General features: G+C 40.4%; 1 protein-coding gene across 4 annotated transcripts in view; it reads left to right on the top strand.

Annotated features, from left to right (window-relative positions):
- The window catches only part of slc6a8 (solute carrier family 6 member 8), a 58,240-nt gene that overhangs the window by 14,544 nt on the left and 26,776 nt on the right, over positions 1-16,920 (top strand). For all 4 annotated transcript variants that reach the window (XM_044350479.1, XM_044350481.1, XM_044350478.1 and 1 more), the window contains one exon: positions 16,053-16,184. In XM_044350479.1, the coding sequence (XP_044206414.1) occupies positions 16,053-16,184 (132 nt within the window). The remainder of the gene's footprint in view (positions 1-16,052; positions 16,185-16,920) is intronic.

Here is a 16,920-nt window from a genome sequence, read left to right on the forward strand (position 1 = left end):
GACATGAGGACGTTCTTCATCTGCAGCTTTATTACCTCATTTTACTGTTGTAGAAGATCTCTGTGCTTAAAAGCTTTTATTATTCCAGGTGATACTGTGCTCGCTGGTGCAACGTCATAAATGAACTTGTGTTTAATCAAATGACCACACAGCAAACCAGAGGCAGCATTACTGTAAACATCACAGAGAGAAGAGGAGGAACGGGGGGGACCCTCAACCAGATTAATCCGGCCATTACCCCAGATTAATAAAGATTAATAAAGATAAATAAAGATGAATAAATCTCGTCCAAATGTTGCTTTATACTGCAATGGATTATTAGGACCACTGTTAGGAAAAAATGAGAGACTTAAGTTGTGATATTAAGAGAAAAAACGTCATAATTGGATTTAATTACATGTGCATATTTTATGTTTTATGCTGCTGCAGCCTGCAGATATTTGAACTTGGGTGTGTTTGGACTGTAGTGTGTTTCCAGACACACTGCAGAGATGTAGAAGTTAACAGTTGTGTGGACATTAAGTCGCACAAACGTGAGATTTCTGTCTGGTCACAAGTGTTTTTCAGTTTTCTATGAGAAGAGTCTTCGTGAGGACGAGCGGTTGGTTTGTTTAAATGTTTGTCTTGTCTCTGTAACTTCCCTGATAAACTGTTTCTCATCCAGAGACGTCTTGTCAGTCAGATAATGTCGGTCTGAATGAGGGGAAACCACGATATCAGCAGAATAATATCATGATGCACAGCAGACTATAAGCACAGATAGATTCTGGCTCACTGAGCTTTAATCACTTTCTGATGTCAAGCTGAACTCCAGCTGCTGCTTCAAAAACACGTCAAGCATCATATAACTGGTTTCAGTTTATCTGATAACAAGATCCGCTGCTAGCGCATATCCTGAGGCTGCGCGGCTCCCTCACACTCCAAACATAGCACAGCAGGCCACTCGGCAGGTTTAAATAATTGTGCAATAGGGCAAATGTTTTTAATGCACTCGACGCACTTTATCCAGTGGGTCATTTGATGTTGTTGCTGGTTTCCCTGTAGATGAAAGTGTTTTATCTACAGTGCTCTTATGTGTTAGATTTTATTATTATTGTTTTATGCTTTTATGATGATTTTATGGGCTTGATGTTACCTCTCTGTTTTATACTGTGTTTTTCTGTTTTTGTTTAAGTGAGCTCACAAGTGAGACTAATTCCAATCAGTTATGTTGATATGGCAATAAAGTATTGAATCTTGAATCTTTTTTGGTGAAATCTGGATCTTCAGGTCATCAATGTTTGACATGTAAGAGCTGACAGACGGCTCTCATCTGTTCACTAACACACAACATTAATACATCTCATAAAATTATAACTTTATCCTCTAAATCTTACACTGATACATCATCCATAACATTAAATTCTCAGATAATTTCGGCCGTGCTGATGTATCCGTCGGGCCTTTTTAATTAATCAACGTATTGTTTTGCATCAGCTGACTCTAAAGCTCAGCTGTCAGAGCGTCCTTGAACACACCAGCTGATTCTCTGCTCTCGACATCAGCAGGCAGGCGGGCTGATTTCTGGTGTCTCGACTTGCAGATAGAAACAGTTTAATCAGGACTCGTGACCTTTGACCTCTAGTCAAGTCAAGTCAATATTAATTATATGGCACTTTTCACACACAATGGCGGCTCAAAGTGCTTAACGTCAGTATGAAAGTAATCGATCAACGTGATAAAATCGTTTAAAGCAAACACACACACACACAAACGTTGAAGAACAGTTGTCCAGCCACACACTCAGATAAGAAACTAGCCGATCATGAACCTGAGGAAACAGTAGTGACTGATCTCAGCTCATCTGGTAGTTTGTTTCCAGAGAGACTCGTCCGTGTAGACTGATGGAGGCTGATGGTCATAGTGTGATGTGGTGGTTTAATAATTTCCTTTTATGGAGAGATTTATGGAGTCGACCTGCTGCTGCTTATCTACCTGCTCACCTGCAGCAGCTCTCACGACACACTCGGTGTTCATTCCTCTGCTGCAACATCCGTCCGTCTTTACTTTCATTCTTCATTTCAGTTTCCTCATCAGACAGTCTGTTTTATTTATTTACTTCCTATTCTCCTTTTTTCCCGTCTGTCTGTCTGTCTCCTCTTATCATGTCGTTTTCCTTTTGTCTTTCCTTTCTTCTTCTTCTTTTTCGTCTCATGTCCCGGTCCATCCTCATCCTCCCTCCCCTCCTCTCCACACAGTCTCTCTGATTTATTATCCTGCAGAGTGTGTGTGTGTGTGTGTGTGTGTGTGTGTTACAGTCACCCCACCAAGGACAGGCCATAACACACACACACACACACACACACACACACACACTCAGAGAGAGAGAGAAGCTCGTTCTCTGCTTCACTGATTATAAAGTGACCTGCAGCTCAGTGTTCATCTTTCAGAGATCAGTGATGTCCTTGGGCAACCACGCTATAATACACTCTGTGTGTGTGTGTGTGTGTGTGTGTGTGTGTGTGTGTGTGTGTGTGTGTGTGTGTGTGTGTGTGTGTGTGTGTGTGTGTGTGTGTGTTCTCGTACTCCTATCTTTGTGAGGTTCAGTTTTGAGTTTTAGACCTTTACAACTGAGAACATTTTGTCTTCAAAGTGCTGTTGAGGGTTGAGTTAAGTTGTATTATGTGTCAAGTCACTGAAGGTCCTCATTAGTATAGAAGCACAGGTCATGTGTTGGTGTGTGTGTGTGTGTATATGTGTGTGTTTGTGTGTGTGTGTGTGTTATCTTCTTTCTCTCCAGTTGAGAGAGTTTTATTGACATGATAACATAATGACACACAGTCTGACGGATCTGCATGAAGACTCACATTCAAAACTCTGTGTGTGTGTGTGTGTGTTGTGTGTGTGTGTGTGTTTGTCTGTCACATGACTGTTGGGCCGTGTGCAGACTGGTTTCAGAGCTGCGTCACAAACAGCTTGTTCATTCATTTCAGTCAGACAGCTGCAGGTTCACTGCAGAGGTTCTGATCCACAGCAGACACCTGCAAACAAAAAGGTCAACCTGCTTCACCTTTTGCCAAAATGCGACGTTTAGTTCATCGCCATCGGACCGCGCCGGCAAATTAAATCCATAAACCCCCTCACTGTGGTTCTGTATAGTTATGTTGATACTTCATTAGCCTGTATGTTTGGTCTGTGTGAAGACATCCAAAACATCAATAACTGACAATCAATAGTGTAATTATTGGTGCACATTATGAAACTTAATTCACTACTTTGGAGCCACATGACTCACTAACATGTGAGCTGAGTGTTTGGATACTTTGTTACACGTGATATTTATTATTTTCCTATTAAGATTTTATTTAATTACAAGACAAAATATTACAAACAAACAAATAAGGACACAATTAGGGTTGTTATACATATTGTGCTTTTTGTGGTATTCTGTTATTTATTTCCTGTTCTGATGTCGGATGTTAAACATGGTTGAACGTTTGTATAAAATGCTGCCTGAAAGTCAAAACTCAGGGCTTCAACCTGCTCTGAACGCTTCATTTGCGATGGTTGTTTTTCTACATTGCTGACGAGCTGACGTTGACTCGTCATACACGCTCATAAACAGCCGTCCGTTTCCGTAGTCTCGGTTGCTAAGGTGGTTGCTAAGGTTTTTCCATGTGTTGTTCACGTTGTCCACCTTAAAGAGACAGGAGCCTGAACTGTGGGGCTGCATAAAGGGCCAGTATAAGATAAATAAGATCTTCCAGCTGGAAATGTGCAGATTGTGTCCTTTTAACATAAAAGTTAAGTTACATGTTGTGTTTCTGTGAGTTTCCTGACCTGACAGTTCACCCAGTGGTCGTCCAGGTCTTTTATTTCAAAGAGTTTTTTGAGAACAACAGCTGTTCTCTCCATGTTTAACAGATCAAGATCGTCCTCCAACTAATCACTTACTGGAAAGCAGGATGGTTTACTCTTTTTCCAGTTCATCAGGATTATTCTTTTTGCTGAGACACATCCCAGCGTGAAAAGATGGTTTGTAGGAAATGAGCGTAATGTTTCAAATTTCTGGCCCAGCAGACAAACCACAGGACTGGAAAAAACTGGAAAATTGGCACATAAGATATCATTAATACCCGATACTAACGTGGTCCAAATAATTTGAACCTCTCTGACAAAAGATGTAATACAGAACATCTGCTTCCCCAACCATGCCAGCATTGGTGAGCATAATTCTCTAATGGGAGCTCTGTAGAAAATTATATACTGAATTATTTTATATTTGCGCATTTAGAGGGTGGAGGAGATTAAATTTGACACCCTTTTCATAACCACAAATTCGAGCCACTAATCAATACGACCTGTCAGTTAACTGCTAACAGAGCCTGAAGTATCCGTCCTGTTGCTATGGTTACCTGAGTTAAACACATGATTTTCATCAGACGGCCAATCAAAAACCATTTTCTCCTCAATTTCCCTTCAGCTGTTCCATGTGCTTTGTGCTGCATGTCTCCATGGCAATGAACTGCTGCTCAGGGTCAGGGGTTAAAGGTCAGGGCTAGGGTGGCCATTAGTCAGAGCTATTGTTGGGGACTGATAGTTAGTGTGTGTTTGTGTGTGTGTGATTTCTGCGACTGGCTGCCAAGTGTGACATCATCATCCCTCGCACCACGTGGATGAGAGATTAACAGGAGTGGCCTGTAATCTTTTAATCCTGTTGACAGACCTCACTGCTCCTCCTCCTCCTCCTCCTCCTCCTCCTCCTCCTCCTCCTCCTTCTTCCCCTGAGGATGTCCCACGGACCCCGGTCCACCTGCCAGCCAATCAGAAACCAGGATGTCCTGTTGCCGGGGGTTAATTTAGTTTAGGGTCTGAATATTTTGGGGGTCTGAGAGGTCCTTGTGAATGCTCAGAGGTCACTTAGAGGTTTTAGTCATCACTTAGAAAGGTATCAGTGTCCTAGAGGAGGTTGCAGGGGTCCTTTAGGTCCTTTTAAAATATTCCAGGAATTCTTGAGGACTTTCAACAGGGCCTTGAAGAACTTCCAGAGGTTACTGAGGGGGTTTCAGTGGTAGATGAGGTTCAATAGGTCCCTGACTAGGTTCCAGTGACCCTTGTAGAGTTTCCAAAGGTCTTTTTTAAAGGGTTTCAGAGATCCTAGAAGATATTCCATATTTCCTTGAGGATTTCTAGGGGATAGAAGAGGATACAGTGGTCCTCGAAGAGTTTCCAAGGGTACTTTTCTTTTCGTTTCATCATTTGGCAGCGACTTACAAGCAAGGCAAGACAATGAAACGTTAGAGAACAGTGACTCAGAAAGAGTGGTACAAACTCTCAAGTAGCTGACCAGGTACAAGCGCAATGATAGAGAGCGCTAGACAGAAGTAAAGTAAGAAACGACTGGAAGTAGACAAATGCAGAAGAAATACTATAAACAAGAAAGAAGTGCAACAATCAACAGTGCTGAAAGGTTAAAGGAACTCAAGTGTTGAGGTGTTCAAGGAAGAGCTGAGCTTTCAGGCGTTTCTTGAATGCACCAGGGGAGTCATCAGACTGTATGGAGCTGGTAGTTCATTCCACCATCGCGGAACTACAAACCAGACCAAAGAGTCTGGATAGTGATTTCGTACCAGGAGGTGATGGTAATACCAGACATTGTTCATTTGCAGACGGCGAGGGGACATATGGACCTGATAAGTGACTCAGTGTAAGAGAGTGTCTTTCTATTTGTTGCCTTGAAGGCGAACGTCAAAGCTTTGAACTTAATGTAAGCTGGCAGCCGGAGCCAGTGGAGGGAGATGAACAGAGGAACCTGGTCCATCTGCCTGCCAATCAGATACCAGCATTTTCTTTTGCTGTGGTTAATTGAGTTTAAATATTTTGAGAGTCTTTGAGGAAGTTCCAGAGGTCACTTAGGAGGTTCTAGTGTTCCTTGACACAGTATCAGTGCTCTAGAAGAGCTTCCACGTGTCCTTAAGGAGTTCTTATGCATCCTTGAAAATATTCTAGCGCTCTTTGACAATATTACGGGGATCCTTGAAGAGTTTTTAAGAGCCCTTTTAGACTTCAATGGATCCTGGAACCCCTAATTAGATCACTGAGAAGTTCTAGTGATCCTTGGGAGCTTCCAAGGGTTATTGAAGGGGCTTCAGAGGTAGCGGAGGTTCAATAGGGCCTTGGATAGGTTTCTGTGACCCTTGAAGAGCTTCCAAAGGTCGTTGAAGTGTTTCAGGGGTCCTAGAAGACGTATCAGATGTCCATGAGGATTTTCCAGAGGATGGACAATGATACAGTGGTTCTAGAAGTGTTTCCAGTCGTCTTTGAAGGGTTTTCAGGTTTTCCATGGGTCCTTGGGGGGCTCCAGTGTTCCTGGAAGAGGTCCTTGAGTTCAGCTCAGTCTCCTACAGATTGATATCAGTGGTTTGTGTTGAAAGTCTGATTCAGCAGCAGCTTAACTAAAGGATCTGAATACTTCTTCCACCACTGCCAGTAATGTAATATTGTAATAAAGGTCAAAGTGTTAAATTTTCCAAGAAGCAGAGTTTCTCTGACGGCTTTGAACTCTGCAGGACTTCAACAACAATAAGCAGCTCTATGACTTAATCTGTTTGTATTCAAGGTGAAACAAGATACATTTATGATTCTGTTCAAAATTATGTAGACCGACAATTACAGTCCTACAGTACTGCTGAATTTGTTGAAAATAATCATAATTTAAATCACAGATATTTTCCCTGAATCGTTCGGCCTTCGAGTGCTGGTATAACGTCTATTTCCACATTATCATCACTCCCCATTCTTTTCTGAGCAGAGTCTGGTGCAGATACAAACATAATATCTATATACACATAATAATTAGTGTGTTCCAGGTGAGAAGTCTGACTATCCTGCCTTTGGTTGAAAGTTTTCATCACATTGCACACAGTTTGACATGTGACCATTATGTGTTGTCACTCCTCATTCTTATCTTTGTAGAGCTTGATTTGAATTTTGCATTTGATAAACGAATAATAATGGTAAACCACAACGTGGTTCAGAGTTTGGAAACCTCCAGCTTGAGTTCATTGACCCCGGCAGTGAGGTGCTGAGTCATGTTTGGTACAGGTGCGATAATCCTTTTTTCTATACAGGTGCGTATGTGGGCCAGTCGAGCTGCAGCAGCCTGCCAGAGGGAGATAAACTTAGCTAAGCTAAGTTAGCATTTGGCAGAAAGTCTTTGGCTCAGGTCACTGAGGTTTTTGGCAGACGGACTGACAGGGAGCTGGAAAAATTATGTTTTAGTTGTCTGCTTTTTAAAAATTTCCTTTAGTTTCAGTGACTGATAGCTGGTTAGCTGGATGTTTGACGGCTTTGTCACTCATGAAAGAGGCCGTGTTATGAAGAGCTGCTGGAATTACGTTGATTTATCAATCGTTTTAGCAATTTATTAGGTAAAAAAAGACAAAAATTAGCTTCTCAAATGTGAAGATTTTCTGCTATTTTCTTTTATATAATTATAAACTGAATATCTTTTGAGTTTGGGGCTGTTAATCAGACAAAACAAAACATCTGAATATGTCACCTTGGATTGTGAACTTATTTTTCTAAGAAGTTCAAATTAAAAGTTTATTGGCCGACCAACAAAAAAATGAAACAAAAAATAGTTGATATGAAGGGTATTTTTCAAAGAAAAGGAGAAAAACATAACAAATAACATAAAGGTGTCAAGACTAAAATGTAAAATATGATTTACATTTATCATTACGGTGTGCTTTCAGATCATTTCTATGAAAATTGACATCTGAGATCAGAGATTCAGCTGCTCAAATGTCTGCAGTCCAAATTAAAAACAACTTATCAATAAATCAAATGAGAAAAATAATAATTATTGTTCATATAATGCACCTACAAATACCCCATTTACACTCAGAAACAACACTAAGTCTAATTTTCATGTTTGAAAATATAACAGAGACAACAACATCAACATGAGAGTGAAAATCAGTGGTTAAAACAACAAACATGTCGGACAGCGGCTCATATCAACTGTCACTAATTCATTCTGTGAGTAACTTGATGACAAAATGAAACTTGTCTGTTTCTGTGCCTTTACTGGACCAAAGGTCATTAGTGAGGGAAGTAGGTCAACTCTGTACCACTACTGTACAATCAGAGTGTTTCCGTAGTTTAGACAGAATGAGACGTCTTCGTTCTGGCTTCGTGTCAGTCTCAGGAGTTGTTTTCATTCAGATCAGATCAATAATTGAAGACGATCACTTTTATTTGGATCAAGTAGCTTTGTGAGAAATGTGAGCCAAAGTCAGACGGCTGCAGCTGTTATCTTTATGTGTCAGATACATATTTTATCAACATTATTATCTTCTGCTGCTGTAAATAGTAAAAGTATCATATAAATTCGTTATCAGCAGATAATCATTATTAATGGGTTGGGATCAGGGCCAGAAACACCTGGTCAGGAGATATATATAGTTATTATAATTTTTATCAGTAGTATTACTGTTATTTTGTCTCGTGTTGGAAGTGCTGATTATTTTGAACGACACGTGCTGAAGACGTCAATATAATCACCTGGTTAACACACCTGAAACATCAGTGTGTGCAGTAAAAAACTGATGATGATGATGGTGGTGGTGATGATGACGATGCTCCTGCTGTGTCATTAGCCCTGTTATCAGTCCCTCCGCCTGTCAGTACTTAGCCCAGTGACTTACCCCGGATTAGCCAGCTTAGCTAGCTAACTGTAGCGCTGCAGCTTAGCGCGCTAACTGCAGCCGCGACTCTATTTCTGTTTCTCTGTCTCACTTTCAACTCTGAACAAACCACGTGTGACACCAAACAGATCAGGCCATGATGGTTTCACCTTCTGCGGTCGCCGATCCAGTAATAGTTTTTGGACAACAACGGAGGTCTACGGCACGGAGGAATAAGATATATCAGGCTTTGATTGTTAGTAGATCAGTTCATTGTTGGTTTGGATCCAAACATGAGATTTGTTGACAAGAAGAAAAATATAGAAAATCACCAGTTTTTCATGTAGTGGAATGGAGAAGAAAACAACAAGGACAGTTTTTCATGTGTGTCTTAAACCAACAGTCAGGAGCCCAAATGAACATTAAACCTGTTTTTCTTGCTGTAATCATTCCTCCTGTTCATACTGACCATTAGAAGATCCCTTCATAATGACCTTACAATGGAAGTGATGGAGGACAAAATCCACAGTCCTCCTTCTGTGCAAAAAATGTATTTAAAAGTTTATCTGAAGCTAATATGAAGCTTCAGCGTCCAAATGAGTCAAATCAAGTAGATATCTTTCAACGTTACAGTCTTTTTAGTGCCAAAGTTCCTCTTTTTGTTACTATACTTCCACCTGCAGCTCAACAGGGAAACACTGTCCGAGGAAACACAAAGAGGGAATTTGATGCTAAAAAGACTGTAAATGTGTCAGATATCCACTTGATATGACTAACTCAGACTGATGAAGCTGAATAGAAGCTTCACAGAGACTTTTAAATGACTGTGTGGACACACTGTGGATTTTATCCTCCATCACTAACATTGAAAACACATTTGAAGGATCTTTTAATATCCAGTATGAACAGGAGGAATGATTACAGCGAGGAAAACCTCTTTCACTGCTCATATGGACACCTGACTGCTGGTTTAACACACCTCTCTTACATCTCTGACACCGAAATCACAGCTGCATCCCCCAATCAGGTGTCAGGTCAAACACAGATACACAAATAAAAACAGAAAAATACTAAATTTATACACAATTAAATATAAATATACAGTATAAAATGACAAATAGCAAATGTACAATTTATGAATAACAAATTCTAAGTATAAAACTGTCCTATTATGTTACGTAACATGGTGTTTATTCCTGCTACCCTTTAGTTTTATGTGTTTGAATGAGACATGATGGAGCTGCTGGTGTGTTGAGTTAACAGTTGGTGTGTGTTTCAGTCGGAGTGTGTGTGCAGCCGACTGTGACGAGGCCAGAGTACTCTGTAATCCCATCAACACTGAGTTACTGATGAGCTAACGGCATTACACCACTTAGCTCTGAGGCTGCGTGTGTGTCTGCGAGCATGTGTGTGTGTGTGTGAAGGGGATTTTTATTGAGCTGCTGACATGCCCCCCCCCCCCCCCCCCCCACCCTCCCTCCCCCCCACATCTCCTCCCCCTCCACCCCTCTTCTCTCTCTTTCTCTCTGCAGTTGTGAGTCACCATCAGCTCGTCGTATGTTTTCATGCTAAAGTATTGTTTTGTTGGCAGTGCGTGTATCACAGCAGCATGCTAACGCTAACCTGCGTAGCTTTAATCTGCGTCATCAGTGATGGTGTGTGTGTGTGTGTGTGTGTGTGTGTGTGTCTCATACATCATCAGCAGCCGCTACACGAGCTGCTTCTTAAGTCGCCTCGCTCCATCCTGAGGTGTTTCTGTCTCACTGAATACTGGATGCTGATTGGCTGGCTCAGTCACTTCATTTTCTTTTTTTTTTTTTGTCAAAACAAAAAAATCTAAAAAAAGAGGTTTTATGCTCTTAAAACCAGGCTGTGGAAGGAGGTTTTTAGATAATGTTATTTAACAGCAAGTCAGGGTGATACGGCCAAAAATATTGTCAAATAAAATAAATATTTCTTTTCATATTGATTGATATCGATAACGATCACAAGATGCATTTAATACCACTGAAGAAGTTTAGGATTGAATCTTAAATACATTTATTTACAGTGGTGTTTTTGGTTTAAACATAATAACCATTATACCTGTAGAGAACTTGAGCTCTTATCAGACGAGATAATGGCTGAACAGGCAGACATGAGCATCTGCTGCTGGAGTTTGACAGTCAAACTACCACAAGAGTCTTGTTTGCGTGCTTGAATGCTAATGCTAGTGCATTGACCAAAGACTTTGGCTTCCTGTATACTCGGTGGGAGTGAAACAGGTTGGTTGTGTTTCTTTGTTGTCACAGGTCGCCTGCATCTTTTACAACAAACATCCATCTGCTCTTCATCCAGCTTTAGAAATCTGAACCAAATCAGAAGTGTCGTACGACCTCTCTTTGCCACAATTTCCTCGTCCTGTGTGGACGTTTGTCTTTCCTCGCGGTCATCCATTTTTAATGTTTCCAGCATGTGTTTTTTTTTCTTTGTTTTGGCCCGATACGTGTCAGCCACGTCACCCTGTTGCTGTAGCCTGAGTGATTATGCAGATGAGGGTCGACCCCGAATGCAGAACAGAGACGTTTATCATAAGTTACTCATCAGTTTATCAATAAGTTTCAATTAAAGCTCCGTTCAGACAGGATGAACATCACAGGAGGAGGTTGAACTCTGGCTCTGGACGGCATTTTAACCACAGGGGATTTACAGGATCTGGTCTGTAATAGATGTGGACTTTCAGCAGGACGAAGCTAAAAGCCTCCTGAGTTATCAGGTGTTCTGAACATAACGGTGATCTTAATGGACGGAGTCTCTCTTTCTCTCTCTTCGTATAAAAGCTCAGTGTGTAATGGCAGCCGCTGTTATGTAACTCCTGGCATGCATCAGCACCCTCCTCCTCCTCCTCCTCCTCCTCATCCCCATCCTCCTCCCTCTCCTGTCCTCTCTCTCTCTCTCCTCTCTCTCCCAGTATCATTCCAGTTTGATTCCATTCATACCAGTTTGCAGTGGCACTGTGACCCAGTTACCCCCTGTGGTGTGTGTGTGTGTGTGTGTATGAGGACGCCTCCATCACACCAATTAAAATACCATCAACACAGAGACAGAGACAGAGAGACAGAGAGAGAGAGAGAGAGAGAGAGAGAGAGAGAGAGAGAGAGAGAGAGCTTCCCTAATTGTTCATTCATGTCTCTCGCCACCAGTTCAGAGGGAAGGGAATAAGAGGAAGATGATTCATTCATTACATTCCAGTTTCCTTATTTACATAAGCTGTCAGTCATTTCACAGACATATTGAAGGTCACATGGGTCACTCCACTTTATGATACTATCCCAGTTGCCCACCCCCACCCCAGTCTTTGGTTTTATTGATCATTAGCAACATCTTGTTTCAAAAACTCCATGAAGCCCCCAGCTTTCCTTTAGTAATGTATCTTAGTTTTTCCAGAGCAACACATCATGATAGATCCTTAGAATATATTGATTCATACTTGGTTTGTTCACATGCTTTTGTTCTCTTAGCTTGTAAGAGACACAAGTCTATCAGTCTATTAGTAGTCAGTCACTCTTCTTAGTAATAAAATCACTTGGATAAATACCCAGGAGGCACAACTTTGGCAAACAATTTTCATCTTTGTTATCTTGCTAACTGCGTCAAGAACCTGCTGAAAGTGTAGGTTGCTGCCTTTCTTGTTCATTTAGACATGATGATTTATTCATATATATGTTTTGTAGCCTCAAAATTCCCCAAAATTCCCCAAAACTCTTAATTAAGTCTAACCGGGATGGCACCAAATACTCAACGTTTGATCAATAAAAAGGACGACATCGTCAGCGTAAAGTGATATCCGATGTTCTGACTCACCTACTGAGATGCCTGATATAGATGGAGAGCCTCTAATAGCCGTAGCAAATGACTGCTAACGCAAATAGCAATGGGCAGACGGGGGTAACCTTGACGTGTAGATCTGTACAGTGAGAAGGGTGTAGAAGTAATATTATTTGTCACTACCTCGGCTGTTGGGTTCTTATATTTCGTCCTAATCCATCTGAGGAAGCCTTCAGCTGTTCCAAACCTCTCCAACACTGGTCGAAAGCCTTCTCTGCGTCTAGGGACAGCAGTGGATATTAAGTACCCTTCTAACATTATGAAAAGCCTGCCTCCCCTGGATTAAGCCGTTTTGATCACATTTCATCTTGTCCGGCGGTAACTCTTCACGAGGTCTCGCCAGACGTCTCGCCAGAGTCTTGCATAAGATTCTGCTGCGTGTGCTGAGCAGTGAGTTAGGTCTATATGATTCATAGCCAGTAGAAGCCTTTCCTGGTTTCAGCAGCAGAGTGATTAGTTCCCCTTTGAGAGATGGTGGCAGGACTTCCCTTTTGTATGACTCCAACAGCACATCCAAGAGTGGTTCTATCAGCTTATCTTTAAATTGTTTATAAATCTCTATTGGAAGCTCGTCTGGACCAGCAGCCTTTCCCCTCTTCATGCTGGTGATGGTTTCTGAGAGCTCATCAGCTCATCAGCCTACAGTTTAATAGTAGTATAGTACAGTATTGTCTCTAAAGCATTATTTACCTGACTGTTGTTCTACTTGATTAGTTGTTTGGTCTATAAAATGTCAGAAAATTGTGAAAAACGTCAAATCACTGTTTCCCAAAAACCCAAGATCATGTCTTCAAATGTCCACAACCCAAAGATATTCAGTTTATTGTCATAGAGGAGTAAAGAAACCAGAAAATATTCACTTTTGAGAGGCTGGATTTAGATAATTTTGACATTCATTTCTTAAAAAATGAGAAAATAATGAATTTAATAGTTGGCAACTAATCAACTAATCATTGCAGCTCTGAAACTCTGATTAAAGTCTGATGTCCTCTAATGTCAGTGTGGCTGACGTTATCTTCTCTTAATAATAACATGTAACTTGATTCATGGACACCATCAGGATGTTTTTATGTATCGTGGCTCATGCTCTGCTTCTGTTTGGTGCACATATGTCTAATAATTAAATAATTGTTTGTGGATTTGGTGTCAGATTTCTCACCTGCTGACAGCTCGTTCAGCTCATCGTTTCTGTATAATCCAGAACGATTCCCACATTTACAACCAGTGAAAATAAACTAAACAATATTTAAGGAGCATTTCCACATTTTCAGTCAAATTCTCTCACTTCCTCTTCATTCATTTTCCAAACGTTTGACTCAGAGACAAAAAGGGACAGAAATAAAGAACGTCTTCTTTCCTTCATTCATTCATTGATTCGTGTTTTGACTCAGTTCAGTCAGGACTGAATATGAACACAGGAAGTGAAATGAGACTTTTCTTCGTCCTTCATTCGTTCATTCAGAGACAGACAGAGAGAGTTTGATGGAGAGATAAAGGATGAGACGGACGGCGGGATGAAGCTTCACTTCCTTCCTGTTCGGTTACATAAAGCTCCCATCGTGATGCTGCTGAAATAAACATGAGACCTAAATTACAACCAGAGTCAGTCTGACTTATTAAAGATAGGCAGCGTTAAAGGACCAAACCACCATTTAAATGTTTTACTTCACTTTCCTGCTGATTGTACTGCAAATTGATTACTTTTCTTCAGACTGCAACTAGTTACACTTTATTTCTTTGTTATTCTTAATTCTCTTTTGATTTGGATATATCAAGGCATTGCAGAAATAATGTAGTCACTGTAAACATAGAAGACAGCTGCTATAAAGAATAATTTGTAATAATAAATAATAAGGAGCAAATGAGTTCAAATAAATATGATAAAATACAATAAAAATGCATTTATAACAATTTAAATGCATAACATTAAAGCAGGACTTGATTTCTATGAACCTGCAGAGATGTGAAACTTTCTGCAGATACAGTTCAGGTGGTTTTCTGTTTAATTATGTTGAAAAGTCTCCTTGTTGTTGCATTCAAAGACATCTGAGATTAGATTTTTTATAGTCTGATAATCAGACTGAACGTCCTGTTTATTTCTCTTCATTCTTCTTCATGTCAGCTGTTTTCTGTTTGGCAGGACGGTTGTTTTGCTTCGAGCGATCATCAGCTGTGACTGATGTTTTCATCATGATGACAATATTTTCAGTGGACACAGAAGCTGTTGAGGTTGTTTACGGAGCTTTATAGTGAGTTTCAGCTCATCGTTTATCTGTCCAGCTGTAACTTTACCGTTCTGGTTCACTCTCAGCGTCTCATAGCGTCGTTTTCAGATAAAAAAAGCTGTAAAAAGCTGCTGTACACTACCTGCTCAGCACCAAACAGACACAGTTAGCTGTAGACTAACTGCTGAACATAGTGGAGCATTTAGCAGCTAAAGAGCCAGATATTTCCCTCAGGAGTTGGTAGAGAGCAAAAGAGAGTGAATAATGGACAGAAACACGACTCCACATGAATGATAATGTTGCTCCATAACTGTTGGATGTGGAAATAAGCAACTGTTTGATGTCAAGTTCAACATAACAACTTAAAGATGATGATGAGTCAGTGCTGTGTTCATCATCATCATCATCAGTTAATGCAGGTTTGATCTGTTGAGAGTTGTTCCTTCTGTAAGTCGACTTGAACAACCTGTTCAGCTGCAAACATCCACACTGGAGACATTTTACTGTCGTCATTTTTCTAACGCCGAGTTCAGGTCATGTTGTTCTTACAAGCAGCCAAGTAGGAAAACTGTTCATCCTCAGAGTTGTAATTCAGAGTTGTTGGATATTTCAGAAAGCGATGATGTCTCCCAGCTGGCAGGACGAAGCACAGAAGTATCAACAAGCCGCCATCACAGACAGTTATTTCTTTTACAACTGATTCAGCTACTTTAAAATGTGTTTATTTGTATCTGGTTTCACCTAGTAACAGTAGTTAATTTTAAATATGTGACTACGAGCTTAGCAGTAGAGATATTCCTGCTCTTCTAATTTTGCCGACATGTGAATTAGGGCTGCATCTAACGATTCATTTCATTATAGATTAATCTGTTGATTATTTTATAGATTAATCTAAAATGTCAGAATTTTATCAGTGTTTCCAAAAGTCCAAGATGACGTCCTCAAATGTCTTGTTTTGTCCACAACTGAAAAATATTCAGTTTACTGTCATAGAGACTAAAGAAACTAGAAAATATTCACATTTAAGAAGCTGGAACCATTTTCCTTAAAAGTGACTCAAAGGAATTAATCAGTTATCAGAATAGTTGGCGACTAATTGATTACTTGGCAACTAATTGATTGATTGTTGCAGCTCTAATGTGAATGCAGCATTAATCCAATTAATTTGTTTCTCCAGGGAACATCCTCCCATCAGCAGACATGTTTATACAAGTCTCAGTTATTAAAATGTCTGAGTGTTCTTGAACGTCACACCACAGGTATGTAAACGTGTCTCCGTCTCCTCCCGCAGGCGTCTTCCTGATCCCCTACCTGCTGATCGTGTTCGTCGGAGGAATCCCCATCTTCTTCCTGGAGATCGCTCTGGGTCAGTTCATGAAGGCCGGCAGCATCAACGTCTGGAACATCGCGCCGCTCTTCAAAGGTGCAGTAAATGATGTGTTTCACCATATTTTATAGACTGATTCCACTATTTTGTCGTCTGAAAAAGTTCCCGAAACCTCGGGAAAGTTTGCAAAGATGGATTTTGTCTCCAATGATTTAGACTGTAGTCACGTTTGTGGGGAACATCTTCAGGGCCAATATGGAGCGTAGGAAATGTTACAACCACCAAGGCATATTTCCACGTACATAATGGCACGTGAGTATTGTATTAAGAACATAAACTTTACAATTTCTTATGATTAGTTACCTGCATGGATCAATACTGAGTCCACATGTTCAGAGCTCTTCTCTCCAGCAGTGTGCTGGTAAAGTTGAGTTTAGAAGATGTGGACTCAGTACTGAACCGTGCAGGTAACCAATCGTAGAAGACTGTAAGTCCTAAAGGGGATTAAGGGAAGTTTCTATAATTAAAAATGAATACTTGTTGCTTTTTTATAGACTGATTCCAGTATATTTATAGTCTCTCTATATAAATGTGTCTAATTTTAGGTCTGTGGATAAATACAAAAATAAATAATACCAACTGAATACCCCCCCCCCATCCACCCCACCCCCCTACCTTAGGGCTCATGATAGAGTAATAAAAATACAACGATTCTTATTTTCAGCTGATTATACACTAATTAAAACATACTTATGAATATAAGATGCCACTAAATTCTACACACTGGTCCTTTAACTGCATTTTACACTCAAAACTAGTTTTATTAATAGTT

This window comes from Thunnus albacares, chromosome 5 (assembly GCF_914725855.1).
Source record: "Thunnus albacares chromosome 5, fThuAlb1.1, whole genome shotgun sequence".
Taxonomy (NCBI): Eukaryota; Metazoa; Chordata; class Actinopteri; order Scombriformes; family Scombridae; genus Thunnus; species Thunnus albacares.